This window comes from Vicia villosa, unplaced genomic scaffold (assembly GCF_029867415.1).
Source record: "Vicia villosa cultivar HV-30 ecotype Madison, WI unplaced genomic scaffold, Vvil1.0 ctg.001190F_1_1, whole genome shotgun sequence".
Taxonomy (NCBI): Eukaryota; Viridiplantae; Streptophyta; class Magnoliopsida; order Fabales; family Fabaceae; genus Vicia; species Vicia villosa.
Genome location: NW_026705527.1, coordinates 383,555 through 406,974, shown reverse-complemented (window position 1 = coordinate 406,974; position 23,420 = coordinate 383,555). Strand labels below are relative to the sequence as shown.

The 23,420-nt window shown below is 33.3% G+C and overlaps 3 protein-coding genes across 3 annotated transcripts; 1 reads left to right on the top strand and 2 right to left on the bottom strand.

The window, feature by feature from the left end:
* The first annotated feature begins 354 nt into the window (after positions 1-354).
* On the top strand, positions 355-5,502 carry LOC131633912 (amidase 1-like). The gene is made up of 8 exons (XM_058904583.1): positions 355-502; positions 2,146-2,274; positions 2,363-2,515; positions 3,811-3,935; positions 4,036-4,161; positions 4,239-4,738; positions 4,866-5,000; positions 5,104-5,502. The coding sequence occupies exons 1-8, from the start codon at positions 474-476 to the stop codon at positions 5,224-5,226; spliced, it is 1,320 nt and encodes a 439-aa protein (XP_058760566.1). The 5' UTR covers positions 355-473; the 3' UTR covers positions 5,227-5,502.
* Positions 5,503-10,959: 5,457 nt separating this feature from the next.
* On the bottom strand, positions 10,960-12,375 carry LOC131633938 (uncharacterized). The gene has a single exon (XM_058904616.1). The coding sequence runs from the start codon at positions 12,373-12,375 to the stop codon at positions 10,960-10,962; it is 1,416 nt and encodes a 471-aa protein (XP_058760599.1).
* Positions 12,376-14,127: 1,752 nt separating this feature from the next.
* LOC131633936 (uncharacterized) lies at positions 14,128-17,502 on the bottom strand. The gene is made up of 2 exons (XM_058904615.1): positions 16,423-17,502; positions 14,128-14,223 (listed from the first exon to the last, which is right to left on the bottom strand). The coding sequence occupies exons 1-2, from the start codon at positions 17,500-17,502 to the stop codon at positions 14,128-14,130; spliced, it is 1,176 nt and encodes a 391-aa protein (XP_058760598.1).
* Between the last annotated feature and the right edge of the window lie 5,918 nt (positions 17,503-23,420).

Genomic DNA, 23,420 nt, shown 5'->3' with positions numbered 1-23,420 from the left:
TATATATATATATATATATATATATATATATATATATATATATATATATATATATATATATATATATATATATATATATATATATATATATATATATATAAAACTCGATTGAAATGGTTAATGAATTTTAGTTAAGAATAATAGTGAAAACTCTGCTTGCAAATTCTTAGACTTTATGTTTGTCCTACTTTTTTTTCTTAACAGGATATATGTATTATATGTTGATTGTTAGAGTCTTTGAGATATATTTTCCAAGCCGCCTGGTAGTCTTCTTGGAAATTAGCCAAAAAGGATGCGTAGGCCTCAATAGTTGACACAAGACGTACGCGGCGAGTATCCCACCAAATATATATAAAGTCCTAAACACACACATCTATCATTAACATTCACACAAATATTCCATTCATTCTTTGCTTTCATTTTCTACATCTCTCTCACCACCTCACACCCTTTGTTTCCACACAATCCCAGCTATGGTGCATCTTCCACAAATCTTATCACTGTAATGTTTCATTCTTCTAATTTGTCATTTTTCTTTTTAAGAGGCTACACAAATTTTCCACTTCATCTATATTTGTTTGCGTTTGATGATGTCTCTTGTTCATCATTCTTTATGCTTTAATTTCTTAATCATTCATATCCTTATCTTAGCATAGCACTGCACCATTAATTAAATAAATTATTTTACCTATCAACGAGTCAGGTCAACACAACCATATAGTATATCCTGTATACTTTTAAAAATTAAAGAATATTATAAGAAATATTAGTGATTATTATTTTTTATACCTATGTTATAAGATAATTTTTTATTTATTAAAAAAACTATTTACTAAATATGATCATTACCAATACGTTTCATATTGCACTAAATATTAGTAATTCTTTTTGTTTAATGTGATTTGTGAATCTCTTGCAAATTAAAGGGGACCTTATGTCGATGGTAAAGATAGTGAGTGGTATCATAGTCTAAAGTAGGAATTACTTGCACAAGTATCTTTGATGCTAAAGTCACTATCAAATAGCTATATGTATAAAAGATAATGATAATATTATTTTTCGTACACAATTTATGTTATATATATGATGACATATATAATATTTAAATAGCAAAATTATTTTTGTAAAACCATAATATTATATATTTATAAAGTACTTTATAAACTTAATAATTTTTTATATATGTTAAAAAAGCTAAATAAATGTGTAATTTTTATTTATATATATGATAATGTCAATCTTACAAGAAAACTATATTTAATTTTTAATAAAAAAGTTAAATTAATTCATATTATTGTATTTTTTTTACTAATGATCTTATTTTAAATATAATGATTTTATTGGATTTTCTTTTATTTTATTCCATAAAATATAAAATTATCCTTGTGATAAAATCTTCCAGATTTCCAAAAATGAATTTTTATGTTCTACCATCCATGTCATTTTAATATATAAAACATTAAATTAATTTTTATTTTGAATATTTTGCTATAAATATTTGAAGTATTATTTTCTTTCCTTTTTTTATATTCCTTTTAAATGTTATTCATTTATAAATACTATCAATTTATTTTTACTAACTTATAAATATAAATAAATAATATCATCAAAAGATTGAACTCTAAAACATCAATTTACATTTTAACTCTCTTCTTTTATTGATTATAATATTATGTGTTGGTGACACAAGTCACAACAACAAGAGAAGAGAGTTTAAAAATTCTTCATTTTTCTTGTATACGCATGCATCTGTCATTAATCATTATATACGTAAGGTACATGCAAGTTCCTAGTATCTTTTTCTTTTAATTGGCCTATCCAGTTTTACCATACATATTTTTCAACACAATCTATTTAATTAATGATTATTAGAAGTTTAATTATGCCACGTGTCAATTTATTATTCCATTTATTGTTAGGTACGTCCTAGTCATAGGGATAGGGAGTAGAATTTCTATTTTGATTTTGTATCTCTTTTAAAGGATATAGTACTATATAAATAACCAGTAGTTGTTGCTGTTAAATGAAAAATAGAAATTATCTTAATAATTAATTCTCTTTATGTTTAGCCAATAATAGGGTTTGAAATTGATATATAAATTGGCTTGATACTCATATTCATATATTCATAAAAATTAATAACAGGATCGATCTTTGCAAGTTTTCATCAATCATGGATTCAGATTATGGTGCATTCGTCGAGAAATTCAATTTACATTTGGATTCATCACCTTCTCTTCCTTTGAATTCACTCACTTTTTCCGTCAAAGACATGTAAGTTTCGTAACATTTTATTTTAATCTCTATCGTTAAAACAAGATTAATTAATCAAATTAATCGGATTTGAATCCATTAATTATAGGTTTGATGTGAAAGGTTTCGTTGTTGGTTATGGGAGTCCTGAATGGGCAAAGACACATCAAGTGGCTACATCGACTGCTCCATCGGTTATCACTTTGTTACAAGCAGGTGCAATTTGTATTGGTTCCAACGTCACTGATGTATTGGCCTATAGGTTCGATTTTCTTGAGCTTTTTCTTTTGGTTTTAGATATTGCATTCATTCTATATAAAAATGTCAGAAACGTAATCAAGATTTAGAAAAATTTGTAAGGGACGTTAATTATACCAAAATTATGTGATACACAGTTTCAAAATAATAGGACTCGTCTAGATTTAAATCAATGACTGACCTAGATCGTGTTTAAAAGAGCTATTGTGTGTATTTGATTTTGGGATCAACATAATTGATTTTATAGAATTACTAACATGATATTTTTAAATAATTGATTTTGTTGAATAGTAAATTTGGAGAATTTCTAACCGAACATTTCTTAAATAATTTTTTTAGAAAAAATAGTTGATGCACTAATCACTCACTAAATCAGATTGTAATTTTTAATTTACTGATATAACATGGTTAAACAATATATTTCTATTAGATGACAGTTTAGTACATAACCATTTAACTCTTAAGTTTTATTGGTTGAAATTTCAATATGTGCAATGAATTATGTCGCTTGCACATGAATTTATAAGTCACAGTGAATTTTGATCGTGGGTATTGTGTTACTTAAAATTAAGGACCCAAAATAGTCAAGTCAACTAATATGGGTTTACTATCCAACTTTAGTCTAAATTAGAATTTTTTTTTTTAAATAGAAAAAATAAAAACTTTTTTATAAATCTAAGTTAAAAGCATTTATGTCTATCCGCTCCATTATTTAAATAAATATAAATAACAATTATTATTATTATATTTTATATTTTAAATTAAAAAATAAATGTTAGTTATCTTAAAAAATATATGAAAATAAGCTAATTTTTTTATGAACAATGTTATTTATTGTTTTTATTAATAAATATTATCTAAAAATTTATTCTATTAAATGAATTCGAATAAGTCAATGCAAATAAATATTTTATTTTATTAATATTTTAATTTATTAGTCTATTTAAATATTAATTGAATTGTTTATTTTTTAATTTTTTGAATTGTTTAATTTCTGATCTATATTTTTTAGTTGTCTTTTTTTTTTTTTCACAAGTAAAAATAAATATGTTGAAAAATGTGTCACTAGTACTTTTTTATAAGTTTGAATGTAAAAATAGTAAAAGTTTACAAATGATAGTATGTAATCATTCATTGCCATATGAATTAAGACCGTTAAAAGTTTTTATCTAATGCTGGAAACTATACAAAAAAACATCACCAGGGTATTTTAGATGAACATAATTTTTTTAAAGCAACAAGTACATATTATATGTGAATATGAATATGAATAATTGAGTATAGTATATGGTTTTGCAGTATAAACGGGGAGAATATACACTTTGGTACACCTAGAAATCCTTGTGTACCAGATAGAATTCCTGGAGGATCTTCCAGTGGTTCCGCTGTCGCTGTCGCTGCAAAGCTTGTTGATTTCTCCTTAGGTGACAAACTACTCCTTCATTCTCAACATTAATATTTATATGACTTGAAATATTTGTGTTCTCATATATAAACATGTTCTTTCGTTTTTTCTTATGACAGGTACTGACTGCATAGGAAGCATGAGAATTCCTGCATCATACTGTGGAATTTTCGGTATTCGTCCTTCTCATAACGCTATTCCAAGGACAGGTGTTACTCCAATGGCACCAAGTTTGGATACTCCAGGTAATTACATGTCTCTTCATTGGTCGTATTTTGCTGCAATATCAGGATTCACATGTTAACTGTGATTTTATATGTAGGCTGGTTTGCGAGGGACGCGTCGATTTTGAGCAGAGTTGGTCATGTACTTCTAAATTTACCGAAAGTGACACCGGTTAGACCTACAAAAGTTATCATTGCTGATGACTGTTTTCCGCTTTCAAGCATTCCATATGATGCTGTTACTCAAGCTATCATCAAGGCTATAGAGAAGTTATATGGAGGTGATGTATTGAAGCATGAAAAGATTGATGATTATATAAAGGCTAATGTTGCGAGTTTGAATCATTTTATGACCGAAGAGAATAAAGACTCGCAGCATAATGTTCCGGCACTGGCTGCACTCACAAATGCTATGCAGACAATTGCAAAATATGAATTCAAGAAGACACATGGTGAATGGATTGATGAAGTGAAACCTAATTTAGGCCCTGGAGTTACAGAAATGGTTGGAGCGGCTCTAAAGTCGACCGGAGAGAATGTTGATGTTGCTTATTCTGTGAAAGGAGAATGGCGTGATGCTCTTACCGCTCTTCTTGGGGTATTTTTCTGAAAAATTTTAATCACTCGTAATATTCTATAACAAGTTTTTTTCAATATAGCACTGACGTCTCTGAAAAAATGTGTGTCTGTGTCAAGTTGTTAATATGTGTGTGATGAAATTGCAGGACTTTGGTGTTATCATGCTCCCTACAGTTTCAGGGCCACCACCCAAGTTGAAGACAAGTCCATCAGAATTAAAAGAATTTAATGAAAAGGCTTTTATGCTTCAAACTATTGCTGGATTATCTGGTGGTTGCCAGGTATATATCTATCTATCTCTATCATGGGACTTTTATGTTTTTCTTTTATGAACTGAACTTTAGAATTTCCTAACAGTAACATTTTTTATTTATTTATTTGCAGATAAGTATACCATTGGGAATGTATGATAATCTTCCAATATCAATATCCTTGGTGGCTAAACATGGGGCAGATGGATTCCTACTGTCTCTTGTTGAGAGTATTTGTGAGAGCATGAAAGAATAAGATCATCAAACCTGCATTGGAAAATTAGTTAATTTATTGAAAAATAAAATAAAATAGCAATAGTTTGAGCTTGCTGGTAAAAATTAGGCAGTGATAAATAAGTTTACTTCACATAAGTGTGATTGATTTATTTATTTTGATGATTCTTTTAAGGAAGTTTCATTTTTTGTAATTTGTGGTTTTTTATTCTTTTGTTGGACTCTTTTTATATAGATATTCAGATTCAGGATAAAATTCTTCAATACATGTTTCATATAGAAGCCATAGTTACTAGTCTTATAATGAGCTTTGATTCTTTTATAAATTCTTCTATAACAAATCTAAAATTTAAGTGAGTTGAGTTTTGTGGTTGAGTTCAATTCACGATCTCTTCTTTAGTGGGTGAATCAACTCTTTTCCAATTGCCTTAACGACATCAAAGAGGACGATTTGGGGGAAGGTTTCGCCGATTGGATTAAGTGTGATTTCAAGAAAGGTAACCACATTCTTTTTTGGTATAGTTGTTGGGTGGAGGATCAACCGCTTCGTTTTGTCTTTCCTCACTTGTTCGAGCGTACAACCAACAAATTAAGTGCGGTTAGTGACGTCTTTATTGTCAATAACGGGGAAACCACATGGTCCTTGGAAGACATATTAGATGCGGATGTTTTGCATTCGGTTGTGCCGACGGACCCCAACGCTTCTACTTTGGTCACGGTAATCAACGAGGAGCTTAGGGACTTGAAATCGCTTCTTCAAAGGATGGTGCCGGACCTTTCGGGAAAGGATGATTTTCGTTGGAGTTTAAATTCTAACGGAGATTTCATGGTGTCTAACGTGTCGCACTTGGTTGCTAATGCAAAGGAACTAGCTTGGCCAACTACCATCATCAAGATGTTGGATGTCATTTGGAAGATAAACATTCCGGCAAAGATCAAGATTTTTTCTTGGAGATTTATCATCAATAGAATACCTACAAAAGACCAACTTGTAAATAGAGGTGTGTCTTTGTTGTCTTCTATAGATTGCCCGTTTTGCAACCGCAATCCGGAATCTTTGGATCATTTGTTTTTCAATTGCCAAGTCACAAAGGAGGTGTGGGATAGAATCTTCTTGTGGTTGGGAGATGATGTTAATATTGCTTATGAGGATTTCAAGAGTTTTGGGATAATACAAGAAAAGGTGAAGAATACCAATGCTAAAGCTATCCTAAACACTATATGGATAGCTATAATTTGGTGCATTTGGAAGATGAGAAATATAATTATTTTTGATACCGCCAACTTTTGCTTCGACGAGGTGATATCAAACATTTTGTACTTTTCATGGAGATGGATTAGTCATAAGGAGCTTCCAAGTAGAATTAATTTTTATGATTGGTACAAATCACCTTTGCTTTGTAAAATAGTCCATTAGTGTGTTCTTGATGTAAGGGTTGCACCCCTAGTGCGATATCTTATATTCAAATTGCTTATTAAAAAAAAACTCTTTTCCAATTGAGTTAATCTTTAAAAAAATGAATGACTCTTTGCTGAATTATTGATTCAACCATTTCTAATCTTTTTACAATAACCAAATAATTACATGTATCAATTCAATAAGAAGTTTTATTACACTTACCTATCGCCACAACAGTAGGAAAAAAAAAAGAGAAAAGATAAGGGGGTTGATTATGGATTCTTGTGACTAATATTGTGGTGAAATACCACTCAATATCGAACATGATTGCTAATTTGCTACGATTAGTATTGAATTTAAATGTCTATTTATTGAGAAAAAGGTTTCTTATGCTTGTTTGAGAGAATCAATCACTAAAGATAATGTTTGTAAAATTCATAAAAAAAAAAAAAATTGTTCGGGATGAGCGTGACACAAGTTTTTCTTTGTACTTCTTATTGACCTTGTTAACTTAAGTGATTATTCATTCTCAAGATTATGCAATCATAATTTTTTAATAATTAAACTTTTAATAATTTAAACGAACTCCTCAATCTCTTGATAAGTTATACTTTAAGATTAAACAATTAAACTTAGCAAAAATATGAGTTTTAAGGATCCACATCCATTCCTAGGTGGTGGTAAACTAGATACCTAATCTGAAGCGATTATTAATTTCACTCTCGTTTTTAAAAAGTAACTTGTAAATCAATTTATTAGTGATTAATCACTAAAAAGAATTATGCATAATGATCAACAATATTTTAATCGTCTTTTAATTAGGTAATTTTTAAAAGTTTTTATTTTGTTTTGTGCGATTTACTTCCAAATTTTGGTGTTTTGTCTATGTTTCACGTACAACAAGAAAATGGAGCTGATTAATAAAGATCCAGCAAAAGAGGCATTGTCGTGGTAAAAAGGCAGCGATCCGGTTGTTACGGTCATCCCATAACAACATGTTACGTGTGTAACAGGTGAAGAAAGGGTTGTTATTCTTGAAATAGCAAGGATTACGGCCAACCTGTAACACTGTGGTACAGTCGTATTCCCCCAAACTACTAGTGACTTTTGATTTTCTTTCGTTTCAGTTTTGAAGCCCTTACATTTCCTTCAATTAGGTTTCGTGATTTAGTTTTTTTTACTCTCTATTAGTGCCACAGAAGCCTATAAATAAGATGTAAGCGGAGAAGAATGACACAAGCTTTGTACCATTTTATTTTACTCTGCACTTTAATTATTTTATGCATTTTCCCCTTTTCTGCCACTAATTGTAAAAGTCTTTGTGGAGCAAGTTTGTAACAACGAGGTTTTTTGCAATACATGTCTTGTTTATTTCTTTTTTACATTATGATGCTCATACCTTTGCTTAATTTTATGCATGCTTAATATTTTTAGCTATGTTTGAATAGTCGATTAGGAATTTAGGACCATGAGGATTGTCTTATGACATACCTCATGTAGATTCTCTGTCCAATTTGTTACGAGAAATTTTATAAATTATTCCAATTTTTCTGTTTTAAAAGTTCAAGCTTTTACGAATATGTTTAAAAGTAGATGCAGATTATATGTCTCTCACATGTTGAAAGGGTGTGGTGTGACATCAAATTAAGAATTATTAGACTATCGAGTAGAGGCGACGAGAGTGTCTCAACTCGATAGAAGAAATTATTGATGGAATAAGGTACGACACAACAAGGGGGGTTGGATTGTGTCCCTTTTAAAATTTATATAAGTATTTAAAAATTTTGTCTTTGATAAGAAGAAAGTGATTGGTAATAACTTTAGGAGTTCAAGTAATTAGTGTTATTGTGTGTGATAAAATATAGTTATGGATAATATAAGAAAAAGACAGTAAATAAAGAACACAAGAAAACTTATCCTGGTTCACCAACTTGGTTAGTCCAGTCCCCACACCCTGTGAGATTATCCTTTATTGATACTTCTTACAATAGTTTTTTCTTCTATGTATTCTTAGCCTCACCAGGCTTACACTTCTGAATGGTATAGCTTACAGATAGCTTACAAAATGATTGGTTTGTATATCTATGATATACTTTGTGATCTCAGGAGGTTTACAATAAATTCCTAAATACTCTCCATATGGCAGTGAGTATTTTAAATATAGAATGTGTATGATGACTCTAATATATTTTGATCACTATTTGGTAGTGAGAGCTAAAGATAATATATAGAGAGTATGAATACTTTGTGAATAAAGACTTTGGTTTTCTTTGTATGCCTGTGGATATTTTTGGTGCCCAATAATAAAGCATGAGACTTGTATTTATAGTGCCAAGCCAAGAATGAAGGAAGGCCGAGAGTTTCTTTTGAAAAGTTCTGGAAGATTTGTCTTTGTAGGACTTGGTCTTGGGTATGACTTGGTCTTGGTTCAGAGTACTTATGACGTGCTGCAAATGCTGACATTTGACTATTTCAACAAAGACTTATTCTTGGCAGAGTAAATCTGGAGGAGTAACTCTGGGACGAGTAACTCTGGGACTAGTACTTCTGGAGAGTAACTCTCGGACAGTACTTCTGGGACGAGTAACTCTGGGACAAGTAACTCTGGGACCGTAAATCTGGAGAGTAACTCTGTAGCCATAATTCTGGAGAGTAACTCTATGATGCAAGATCTTAAGGAGTAATTCTGGGACCATAATTCTGAGAATTACTTATTGAACTTCTGAGAATCCATTTGTTCTTAAAGCTTTGTTCGTTGTCAGTACATTCTTGAATCATCATTTTAACTCTTTGTTTGATAAAGGCCATAAGTTGTTTAGATGATAAATTGATGAAATCACTTTGGAGTTTCTTGAATAAAATAGTTTGTAGTATTCAAAACATTAACAGAACATGTTTCAACATTCTCCCCCTTTTTGAATGGTGACAAACTTTTTATTTTAGTTTCTTTGAGTAAGGACTTTGAAACTCCCCCTGAAAAGATGCATACTTTGAAAGGGCAAATGCTCCCCCTGAATATGTTAGTTCATATATAGTAAATGAATTTAAAAGCATTTGAAACACATGTTGATTAGATAGCAGTATTTGATTAATGTTTGAGGATCAATACATCAAATGATTTACATCAATATTTTGGTGCACAAACAAAAAGATCCTAGAGGACTACTGCTAAATTTAATACAAAGTCCTAGTGAACAATAGATAAATAAAGTACAAAGAACTTAAACAAAACAAAGCTTTGGTCAAAGCTTGTTCTCCCCCTTTTGTCAAACATACAAAAAGAAAGGGGGCACCAAAAGATAAAGGACGAGAGGATTAAGAACCAGATGGTTCATCATCAGATGTTGCCTCAGAGTATAATGGCAGAATTGGAAACTGAATCTGAGAGGGATCCGGAGGAAGCATTCCTGGAAACCGTGGGCACATTTGTTCAGTGACATACTCAATCCAGAATTTTTGGTAAGCCATTAATTGCTTTTGTAGAGCTGTAAGTGACCGAAGAGAGACGCCCTGATGGGGGTTAACCGTATCAGATGAGGTTGTAGTTCGAGGATAAACAAGAGGACGATTACCAATGTTGGGGAAATTGTTAAAGAATGAGGATGTGATGGATCCGATGGGATGCTGAGGAAGGGTATTGGAATTATTAGTGGTGTTTCTTGGGGGTGATGAGTCATACCTTGGAGCAAGAAGAGTTTGAACATTGAAAGAGTTGTCATCATCTTCCTTTGGAGAGGAAAAGATTGGAGAGTTTGTTTGGAAGACATAAGGATCAGATTGTGGAACAGAAGGCATAGCATGTGTTTCTGTAAGACTAGTTTATTCAGGTAGTTGAATGGGGTTGTTGAAGAAGGCTTCTATCTGAGCAGTAAGATCATCAGAGTCTGTGTGGTCAATGGAAGTGAGTTGAATTCTTGGAGGAGAAGGTTCTTTATAGGATTTTGGAGAATTCAATGGTGAGGTGTTAGAGACAGGAACTATTGTCATAGAAGGGGAAGTGTAGGTGACAACATGGGGGATAATTGAGGTTTGTTGATTTGAAGCAGGTGGAGTTAATAATTCAGCTTCAAGCATGGATATGAGTGAGGACAACTGAGCATCCGGGTTTGGATTGGAAGCAGGAGTGTGTGGAGATATTGGTGAGGGTGGTTGGTGAGCTGAAGCAGCAGGAGGACTTGAAAGAAGGTTTTCAAGAGCGAAAATGTTGATCATGTCAGTGTCAGAAGTCTCCAGAGTTGAAGGATTTTCAACATTTGAGATAGTTTCAGTTGGAAGAGAAACTGGAGCTTGAGAGATGACAACCGTTTGTGGTGAGGATTCTACTGGTATTGGTGAGGTTGAAGTTAGGTCAATGCATTATGTGGTTTCAGGAGATGGTTTAGCTATTTGCTTTGAGTTTGGAGACATGGATTCAGAGTTATGAGGAGAAATTGGTGATGACTTTTGTGGAGATTCTAGGTCAGCAGTGTTTGGAAGAGCCACAGATAGTGGAATAGGAGAGTTTGTTGTCAGGCTATTTGGAGAGTTAGAAGATTCGATACCTGTTGTTAATGGTTCAATTGGAGCATATTGCTTAACAAGGCGTCTGCGTTTTGATTTGGTTTCAGGTTTAGGTGATGGTGCACGCTTGAGAGAAGGAATTTTCATGCGCTTTAGCTTGGAGGCATCCAGTATTTTGTTGATTTCAAAGGAGTCTTCATCATCCAGAGGAACATTAAAGTGCTTGAATATTTTGGTAAGAAGCATACCATAAGGAGCGCTTATTGCTCTTAGACCAGTGTGTTTGATATAGTTGAGCACCAAATACCCTATATTGAGAGGAGTTTTCTTTGAGAAATGATAGATGACAAGTAGGTCTTTATCAGTAACTCGTTCCATACTGCCTTTTCTTGGAAGGATAGTGTGAATACAGAAGTTATGAATGATATGGCTGAGAGGTTCAAGGTTGGCAGACACAAAACGTTCAGTTTGATGTTTGGAGATGGAAAGTCTGTAGGATTCAATATCCAAGTTATAAGATGAGGGCCAGTCATCATTGAAGAGATGAAGTCCATTGTTTGGGACATGCAGAATGTCGCAAAGGAGCTCTGGGGTTAGAGTTATTTGACGACCCTTAACAGATGAGATTAGCTGTGTATTACTGTTAGAGGTTTCAATAGCAGCAAAAAAGCTTCTAACTAATCTAGGGTAGAAGACATCAGAGAGTTGGAGAAAGTTTGTCCAACCTGTGGCTATTGCGAGCTCGTTTATATCATAACCCCAGATTGAGTAACTATCCAAGTTAACGGTTTTGCCGGCAACAATAGGGAGTGAACGCCATTTGTTGTTATAGAGAGAACGAACATCATCATCAGAGATGAACTCTTTGGTTGAGACTTCAGAGGGATGATCATAGGCTTGGAATGACGAAGAAACAAGGGAGGTTCCTTCGCTTGATTGAGTGGAAATGTGTGACGAGGATGGTTTGGTGGGTTGAGGAGCAGAGACGATCTGGGTTGAGGGAAGAGGAAAATTAGGGTTTCGAGATTTTTCTGTATCTTGCTCAGATGGAGTGGAATCATGAGAGGTGTTTGCATGTCGTGCTGAGCGACGGGTGGGAGTGGTGGGTGTTGGACGAGAGTCAGTGGATTTCATGGTTGATTTTTGTCGAGTGGTGGTGGTGCGGTGCTTGGTGGGTGGTTTTTCCATGGAGAGGTTTTTCTGTGTTTTGGAAGGAGGCGTGAATATAGTATCAGCAAATGGAACAATAGTTGTGGTGACTTTGAATACCATTTCAAGGGTTTAAGAGAGATGAAGTTGAATCATTTGAAAACGTTGGGAAGATCACTGATTTGATGAGAAGTTGGTAGAAAGTGTGTTGATTTGATTGGTAAGGGAAGAGGCAGTTTTTTGTGTAATGATGAAGAAATATAGAGAAACGAGAAAGGCAAAGAAGAAAACACGTGATTTTTGGAAAACACTTAATATAAGCAAATTTTGATTAATTAAAATTCTAATATATATATTATTAAGAGCAACAAAAAAAATATATATAATATTTTTTTTTTAATATATTATAGGTAAAGGAAAAATAAAAGAGAGCTATATTTACTTAGGTATTTTGATAATAGATAATTTTGATTTTAGAAAATTAAATCTATCTTCCACTAGAGGTTTGATGAAAATATCTGCTAATTGATTGTTTGTATCTACAAAAATGAGTTCTATATTTTCTTTCTGAACGTGATCTCTTACAAAATGATGTTTTATTTCAATGTGTTGAGATCTCGAGTGTTGAATAGGATTTTTTGACAAGTTTATAGCACTGGTATTATCACAAAAAATTGATACCTTGGAGTATTGAAGTGAGTAGTCTTCCAGTTGATTTTTTATCCATAAAATTTGTGAGCAGCAATTTGCAGCAGACACGTATTCTGCTTCAGTGGTTGATAGAGCAATTGTATTTTGCTTTCTGCAAGACCATGTAATAAGAGCTTGTCCTAGAAATTGACACGCTCCAGTTGTACTTTTTCTTTCTATTTTGTCTCCAGCATAATCAGCATCACAGTAAGCTATTAAGTTGATGTGATTTCCTTTTTCATACCATAGACCAATGTCAGTGGTACCAACGAGATATCGAAAAATGCATTTGACAGCAGTCAAATGTGATTCCTTAGGGTCAGTTTGAAAACGTGCACATAGACCTACTGAAAAGACAATGTCAGGCCTACTGGCAGTTAAATATAATAATGAACCAATCATACCTCGATATTCCTTTTCTGATACGGATAGTCCTTGTTCATCTTTATCAAGGTTTGAAGAGGGATGCATAGGTGTTACCATAATTTTTGCTTCATTCATTCCAAATTTTTTTAATAAATCTTTAATGTATTTTTCTTGACATATGAAAATTCCATTTTGGAGTTGTTTTATTTGTAAACCCAGAAAGAAGTTGAGTTCACCCATCATACTCATTTCAAATTCACTTTGCATCAGTTTTGAAAAATCATCACACATTTTTTCATTTGTTAAACCAAATATGATGTCATCAACATATACTTGAACTATTAGTAAGTCATTTTTGTGTGATTTTTTGAAAAGAGTTGTATCAATTTTTCCTCTGAGAAAATCATTTTTAATGAGAAAAATACTAAGTCTGTCATACCAAGCTCTAGGAGCTTGTTTAAGACCATATAATGCTTTTGTTAGTTTAAAGACATGATTAGGATGAGAATGTTTTTCAAAACCAGGTGGTTGATGAACATATACTTCCTCGTTTAGGAACCCATTTAAAAAGGCACTTTTTACATCCATTTGAAAAAGTTTAATATTCTTATGAGCAGCATATGCTAAGAGAATTCGAATAGCTTCTAACCTTGCCAGGGGTGCATATGTTTCATCATAATCTATACCTTCTTGTTGATTATAGCCTTGAGCTACAAGTCTAGCTTTGTTTCTGATTACTTTTCCATTTTCATCAAGTTTATTTCTGAACACCCATCTTGTACCAATAATAGTTTTATCTTGAGGAGAAGGAACCAGTTTCTAAACTTGGCTTTTCTCAAACTGAGATAATTCTTCTGTCATGGCTTCCATCCAAGATTCATCTTTTAATGCTTCATTGATATTCTTTGGTTCTACCTGAGATATCATTGCCATGTTATTAGAGTTATCTTTAAAGAAATTTCTAGTTCTTACCTGATCAGAGGTGTCTCCTATTATTTGTTCATGAGGATGATCAGTTACACTTTTCCATCCTTTTGGAGGATTTGCAGTAGGTTGTTCAGAGGTATTTTTGGCTTCTTGGGTGATGTTCACATAGTGTTGCTTGTATTTGTTGATTGAGTGTTGGGAATTGTTTCTAGATCGGTTACTTCATCCTCGTGAGATTTTTCTAAAGCTGCAACATTCAGTTCATCAAACATAACATGCATGCTTTCTTCTACACATTGATTTTTCAAATTGTAAATTCGCTAACCTTTTGAGGTTGAAGAATAACCAAGAAAAATGCCTTCGTCAGATTTTGAATCAAATTTTCCTAGAGAATCTTTGTTGTTAAGAATATAACAATAGCATCCAAAGATATGAAAATATGAAATATTTGGAGTTCTATTTTTCCATAGTTCATAAGGAGTTTTCTTCAAGATTTTCCTTATGGTTACTCTATTTAAAACATAGCAAGAAGTGTTAATAGCTTCAGCCCAGAAATATTTTTCAACATTTGATTCACTAATCATAGTTCTAGCCATTTCTTGCAGAGTTATATTTTTTCTCTCTACAACACCATTTTGTTGAGGTGTTCTTGGACAGGAGAAATTATGAGATATACCATTTTCATCAAAGAAAGTTTTAAAGGAAATATTTTCAAATTCTCCTCCATGATCACTTCTTACAGCAACAATATTTGAATTTCTTTCATTTTGAACTTTTTTGCAAAAGATTTTGAATGCTTCAAAAGATTCATCTTTATTTTTTAAGAAAAGTACCCATGTGTATCTTGAGAAATCATCAACAATAACAAACCCATATATTTTTCCACTTAGACTTGAAGTTTTTACAGGGCCAAACAAATCAATATGAAGAATTTCTAAAGGTTTGTGTGTTGACACAATATTTTTTGAATGAAAACTACTTTTGACTTGTTTGCCTTTTATGCAAGCTTCACAGATTGAGTCTTTTTCAAAATTTAGTTTGGGAAGACCTCTAACAAGATCTAATTTTGAAAGTGTTGAAATATTTTTCATACTTGTATGACCACATCTTCTGTGCCATAGCCATTTATCCTTTTCCTTGGATAAAAAACAAGATTCAGATGAAAGATCATCTAAGTAAAATGTATAAAGATTTTTGTGCCTTTTTCCTAGAAAAAGAATTTTGTCAGAAAATGGGATTTTTACAATACATGAATTTTGATTAAAATTAACTTCATAGCCATCATCACATAGTTGACTGATGCTAAGAAGGTTGTGTTTTAATCCTTCCACGTATTGCACATTGTTTATAAATATAGTACCCTTTTTACCTATGGAACCAATACCTTTGATTTTTGCTTTATCATTGTTTCCAAAGGTTACAGTTCCACCTTCTTTATTTTTGAAAGAGACAAAGCTTTCCCTATCTCCAGTCATATGTCTTGAGCATCCACTGTCCAAGTACCAAGGCTTTTTCTTGAGGGTTAGAAGACATTCCTGCATGAAGTGTTAGTAGCCTTTTGGGTACCCATATTTCTTTGGATCCTTTATTGTTAGAGACATGATTTGTTGATACATTGGTTTTCTTTTTGAAATAACAATGTTTTTCAAGATGATTTGTTTTTTTACAATAACAACATTTTGGTTTAGTAATGTCTTTCTTTTTCAAAGGAATTTTTTCTTTTATTTGGGTCTTAGTTCTATTTTTGTTTGGAAGAAAAAAATTCTCATAAATCATTTGATTTTCAGATTGCTTAAAACCTAAGCCAGCTTTATCAAAAACCCCTGATTGAGATCCCATTATTTTTTGAAAGGTTTCAGTAGATTTTACAAATGAAGTCATGTCTTTAGTGAGAGTTTCTACTTGACTTTCAAGATTTTTAATTTTATCTTGATTGCTAGAAGGTTTGAATTTTTCATTAATAGCTTTCTGATGTAATGATAAATATGAGTATGCCTTTTGTAACTCCTTAATGGTTTCTAAATGTTTTGAGTTAGATTTTATTAGATCTTCTTTTTCAGTTTTAAGAGTATGAATTTGTTCTCTTTGGATTAAGCATCTCTGAGTTAAGATATTTGAATCTTCTAATAGATTATCAAACATAATTCCTATCTCTTTGCAAGTATAACAGAAGTTTGGTGTACTTACCTCTTCAGAGTCAGAGTTGGTCATCAAGCATAGGTTAGCTTCCTCATCTTCAGTTTCAGAGTTAGAGTTTTCTGAATCATCCCATTGTGCGAGCATAGAATTCTTTTTAGAGGAGAAATTTCTTTGAGTTTTGTGTGGACATTCTGTTTTGAAGTGTCCAAGTTTGTTGCATCCATAGCATGTAATCTTGCTTTTGTCAATCTCTGGTTTCTGGTAATCTTTCCTAGGTTGAAATGATCTTCTGTTCTGATTTCTTTTTAATATCATCTGTTGAATCCTTCTAGAGATTAAAGCCAAATCATTCTCATCTTCAGATAGGAATCCGGTTTCTTCTTCATTTGTTCCTTGTGAGGTGGAGATTTGAGATGCAGAATTTTGAGAAGTTTTAAGAGCTATCATTTTTCCTTTTCTTTGTGGTTTATCTTCATTGAGGATACCTTCATGAGCGCGAAGAGATCCTATAAGTTCTTCAACTTGTAGAATCTTTAGATCTTTGGCTTGTAAGATAGCTGTTACCATAGGTCTCCAGATTTTTGGAAGACATCTCAAGATTTTTATAATTCTTTCATGAGCAGTATAAGCCTTACCCAGTGATCTCAGTTCATTGACAATTACCGTGAATCTAGAGAACATTTCATCTATGGTTTCTTCTTCCTTCATTTCGAAGGTTTCAAATTTCCTAACTCCTAGATCAATTCGTTCTTCTTTAACATGGCTTGTTCCTTCATGATGTATTTTGAGAGAATCCCAGATTTCTTTAGCAGTTGTGCATTCTTCTATTCGGTCGTATTCCTCCCTGCTAAGAGCACATGATAAAATAAATTGAGCTTTAGAGTTTAGTAGTACCTTGTCGTTTTCTTCTTTTGTCCATTGTGACTGAATTTTTGGAATTGACGCAACTGTGTCTGTTGCAGTAGTCATTGGTGTGTAGTTTCCATTTTCAACCAGAGACCACATGTTGTTATCATTAGATATTAGAAACAATCTCATCTTACCTTTCCAGTAGTAGTAGTCAGAACCATTAAAGTAAGGAGGCCTATGTGATGATCCTCCTTCAGCTATAAACTTTGTATCAGCCATTTCCTGTTTGATCGATTAACTCTAACACGGTTAAGTGTTCTGTATATTCAAAGCACGGAGCTCTGATACCAATTGATGGAATAAGGTACGACACAACAAGGGGGGTTGGATTGTGTACCTTTTAAAATTTATATAAGTATTTAAAAATTTTGTCTTTGATAAGAAGAAAGTGATTAGTAATAACTTTAGGAGTTCAAGTAATTAGTGTTATTGTGTGTGATAAAATATAGTTATGGATAATATAAGAAAAAGACAGTAAATAAAGAACACAAGAAAACTTATCCTGGTTCACCAACTTGGTTAGTCCAGTCCCCACACCCTGTGAGATTATCCTTTATTGATACTTCTTACAATAGTTTTTTCTTCTATGTATTCTTAGCCTCACCAGGCTTACACTTCTGAATGGTATAGCTTACAGATAGCTTACAAAATGATTGGTTTGTATATCTATGATATACTTTGTGATCTTAGGAGGTTTACAATAAATTCCTAAATACTCTCCATATGGCAGTGAGTATTTTAAATATAGAATGTGTATGATGACTCTAATATATTTTGATCACTATATGGTAGTGAGAGCTAAAGATAATATATAGAGAGTATGAATACTTTGTGAATAAAGACTTTGGCTTTCTTTGTATGCTTCTGGATATTTTTGGTGCCCAATAATAAAGCATGAGACTTGTATTTATAGTGCCAAGCCAAGAGTGAAGGAAGGCCGAGAGTTTCTTTTGAGAAGTGCTGGAAGATTTGTCTTTGTAGGACTTGGTCTTGGGTATGACTTGGTCTTGGTTCAGAGTACTTCTGACGTGCTGCAAATTCTGACATTTGACTATTTCAACAAAGACTTATTCTTGGCAGAGTAAATCTGGAGGAGTAACTCTGGGACGAGTAACTCTGGGACTAGTACTTCTGGAGAGTAACTCTCGGACAGTACTTCTGGGACGAGTAACTCTGGGACAAGTAACTCTGGGACCGTAAATCTGGAGAGTAACTCTGGGGCCATAATTCTGGAGAGTAACTCTATGATGCAAGATCTGAAGGAGTAATTCTGGGACCATAATTCTGAGAATTACTTATTGAACTTCTGAGAATCCATTTGTTCTTAAAGCTTTGTTCGTTGTCAGTACATTCTTGAATCATCATTTTAACTCTTTGTTTGATAAAGGCCATAAGTTGTTTAGATGATAAATTGATGAAATCACTTTGGAGTTTCTTGAATAACATAGTTTGTAGTATTCAAAACATTAACAGAACATGTTTCAACAATTATACTAACTGTGTTGTTGTAATATCTCACATTAATCCTAGCAAGATTATATATGAAGTGCCAAGGAGGAGTTATGAATTTAATCCCTAATTTGAGAAAAGTTAGTTGGGATGGAAGAATATTAGTTGGAAACAAACTAAATGGCAAAGGTGTAAATGTCACTTAGTTTAGGGACATTTTGGACATGTAACAATGATGCATGTGACTAAGGGCATGTTTGGTGGGTTAGTATTATCCAAGTCAGAATTTTATGAAGTAAAAAGAACTAAAGGCATGGAAGAGGAAGAGGAACTCATATTCATATTTGCATTTTCGCACTCTAAGAATAGCCTCCACTAAATCAGGTATATCTCTCAACTCGTAACTCCGATCGTAACGATTCTGGTCCCATTGGAAAGCTAACGAATTTCTCTTCGATTTGCACCTATGGTTCGCATTTATAGCTTCTGTTTTGAAGGAGAAAAACGAGTTTGAAGTTGGGACATGCATGCTGAATGTGATGAAGAATGGGCTACGGGTTTGATGAGTTTGGAGTTGGAGTTTTGGTCAAGATAGGAACTCAATTGCAGCATGTTCATCATCTAAAGCTCCATTGATCCAAGGTGAGTCCTTAGATAGTGGCTTGGGGAATTTGCATGTTAGGGTTATAATTGGGGTTAGGGATTTTGTGAGAGATAATCATAAATTCATGTCACTAACATGTTAATTGTGTTGATTGTTAGTTGTTTTTGATTAGTCATTGACTGGTATATCTTGATCAGTGTTGCATGTTAAAATTCGTGGAAATGATATAGGTGATGTTTAGAATCAATTAGAAGTATTGAGACTGGTTTAGAAGCTTTAAAATGCAGAATTTGGGGTTCTGCAGGTGAAGTAACCGGTTACTTGGATGAGGTAACCGGTTACCTGGGAGCGAAAAGTGAAAAAAATGGATTCTGGGCTGAAGTAACCGGTTACTTGAAATTAAGTAACCTGTTACTCTGCATGCTGACCAGAATTTCAAAAATTCATAACTCCCACTTCGTGTACCCGTTTGACGCGTACCATATACCGTTAGAAAGCTAATAAAGTATACTATATAGGAAAATTAGCCTTGGTGTCTAAATATTATTTTTCGGTATATCTGACATACTTTTAGTTAAAGTGCGACACTAATACTATGTAAATTGTGTATAGTAGACTGAACTAGCTCATTGTTTCTAACTGCTATGTTATGCTGGAATAAGAATGCTATATTATATGAAATATGATCATTCTATTGATGCCCATTGTTTTTGTTAAACAATCGGGGTTGTCTGCTTGCGTGCTTTAGCGTTTGCTTATGTGTGTGTATGCTGAATCGAAGTAGACCAGGTACTAAGTTACGATTCGGACCGTGGTGTAGCAGGGAAAATATGATATCGAAGCCATAGGATTGACTTGAATCAATATTTCAGTGAAAGTCGCCACCGCGCTTTATTGTTTCCAAAGGAAAAGGGAAAAGAACGAATAAAACCCAAAGTTTGTTTTTTTAAAACAAAAAGAAGAGATCTTAGGTACGGGTGTTGCTTATACAAGGGGAAGGTTTTAAGCACCCCTCATATCTGTGGTACTCCACAGGAACCTTTTTGAAAATCTGTGTTGTATGTGCTAAAAAAGGGTTTGTTTTATTTTTAAAATAAGCTCGGCAAGACATTAAGTCTTGGGCCTACATACCTCCTCGGTGCAATGGAGAAGTCAGAGCTAATGTAGTTCCGCTAAAAAGGGAAAAATGTTTTTTAAAACGAATAAACACTTTATCATCATCGGAGAGAAATACTCAGCCATTGATCTTGAGCATGAGAACAAATGAGTTCTTTGCTTCGCAAATGAAAGAAGGGCTCCAACTCGGATAAAATCAACGAGTATGCCACTAGCTCTCTCACGCGGAAAAGATCTCATTATATCAATCAATTTCAAAATCGTGGGGTATAACCACTCGTTTCGACAATTAATAGTGTCTAGACTTTTGAAGAAAAAGAGGAAAAGGCCACTAAGGGCAAAAGATATTTTTTTAAGAAAAAAGGTTTTGAAAAGGTTTGCAAACATAAGAAGGTTTTTTGAAAAAGGGAGAAGATTTTGAAAATTTAAGAAGTGGGAGGAGATGAAGAGGCTAACCTAGTACATAAAATAAAAGCTAAGGAAAGAAACGGTCTAACCAAATTAAGAAGCCAACACTTGACATTATGAGTCAAGGTTGATTTCCCATCCTTTGGACTTATCAATACCAACACATATTACCACTTGGGGATCCAGATGAACTTATTATCTTAGCACCACTTTGCATCAAGCACATTAAAAATTCTGACGAAAATCGGGCAGAGTAACGGCTGTTTTCGGGTAAAATCCTTATATCAATGCCTTAGAATTAACCATCAAGGGCTTTCAAGGAAATACCTGCATGCACAAACAGACAACAATCCAATGCCAGACACACAGAATAACAGCAGAGTAATAACAGAATAAGGGTCCAGAGGTCTTAAGTCCATAAGTCCGAATCTCCAAAATGCTCAGGATAGTAACCAATAGTCCAAAAGAGAGCTTTAGGTGTTTTTTAGATTTTTGTTGTTTATTAGTGTTTTAGCATAAAAGTAAAGTATGGTCCAAGTGGACAAAAGAAAATGGCGGAAACATAAACATATGTCCAAGTGGACAAAGAGAAAATAGCGGAATATAAACGTCCAAATGGACAAAGGAAAAATAGCGGAATGTAAATATGATGAAATGATAAAATAAAGCGATAAAGCGAGAAATATAAAGAGCAATACAATAAAGTGCGGAAATTAAAGTCAATTGTTAGATGTTAAAGATAACCATCTTGAAACTTGTCAAGTATGTTATCAAAGTTAGTAATGAAGATCGATGGTGAGTGAAGGATGTACTCGGATTTAAATTCAATAGAAATTTATCAGAAGCTTGATAAAATCATAGCGACTACACGATAAACCTCCATAAGTCTTAAATCAACTGCATACAATTCTCTTCCATATTTGATCTTTTTGATTCGGGACACGAAATATTGCGCTATGTTAAGCAGATCGCCAAGTGATTTATGTAGAAATCACCCTACAACGAGGCCGGTCAAAACTTTATGTGCTAATGCATGCGAGAGAAGCGATATGTAGATCACTCTCCGAAAGCAATACCGCACGAAAAGAAAAATGGTGAGTGATCTAGTCTTTACCAAGAATCCATAAGAATTCTCAAGGTATTAAGACTTTCATCGATCAAAATAAAGAGAAACAAAAGATGGAACCACATTAAAAGCTCCTTTCATCCATAATTTCAATCACATAATTTTGCGGATTTGGATTCTCATCCTATCGACGCCCTAAGTCCATTGAAATTAGAGAGAAATTAAGCCTCTAACTTGTGATTCAAAGAAAATATCAAAAGAATGGAGTAGAAGATGAGTTAGAACCAAAAACAAGTCAAAAACCACAAAAACAAGCATTCTGCCCAGATGTAAATCGATTTGCATAACTCTGTTTTCAAATCTGCACAGTTTTTCAGTTGTGTAAATCAATTTGCACCAGATGTAAATCGATTTGCACAACACAATTTTCAAAAAACAGCAAATAAAGAGAAGAAAACTTGTTTAAACATAAAACCAAACACCTTGTGATCTTGGATCAATTTGTGCACGAAAATGTATCAAGTAAGCCAGCAAAACACATCAATGTAGCACCAAAGGTGCATCAAGCATAAACAACAATGGATCACATCTTGAATTATGGAATCGATCTAGAATTTTACCAAATCTTTCACAAACTTTGAATCTTCTTCAAGAACACACAACCACAAGCCTTGATCTCTCACAATTGATGAAGAAAAGTAGTGTTTATGTTGAAGTTTAGCTCTAAATTAGTGAGGTTCAAGATGTGACTCACTAATTTGTGTGGAAGAAAAAGAGCTTTGAGTGATGGGTTTGGAAGAGGTGAGGAGAGAATTTGCAATAAGTTTCTTGGCTATCAAAGCTTCAAGAAATGAATTTGCAATAAGTTTTTTGGCTATCAAAGCTTGAAAAATGAGGAGGGGAATGCCTCAATTTATAGCACTTAGGCTTGGGAAATTTTGTGGCTTGGAGTTAGGATTGGAAAATAGAATTAGGCTTGGGAAAAGGATTTGGAGCCAAAAATGAGATCCAATGGTCTTGATGCAATCACATGAGGGTTTATGATTAAATGATGTAGGTAATCAAATACAAGAGCTAAGTCATGCTTCCCATGCTTGCAAATGATGTCAACACTTTCAAAAGCTGAATTTTGCCTTCATTTTTCCAAATTCGCACTGGTGCAATCGATTTACACTTTATGCAAATCTATTTACATAGCTGAAAAAGGCAAAATCTGGGGCAAAAACAGTTATGCAAATCGATTGCTGTCTTATGCAAATCAATTTGCACTGATGGCAGAAGCAAATCTGGTGCAGAAACAGTTGTGTAAATCGACTTACACCTTATGCAAATCGATTTGCATAGTGAAAATGTTGAAAAATGCTCCTTTTGATGGATGTTATGACTTGGTACCTACAAAACACAAACACACCAAAGCACAAGGCAATATTTTTGGTATTTTGGTTAGTAAAACAATATATACAAGACTAAACATGGGTGCTTGATGATTCCCTT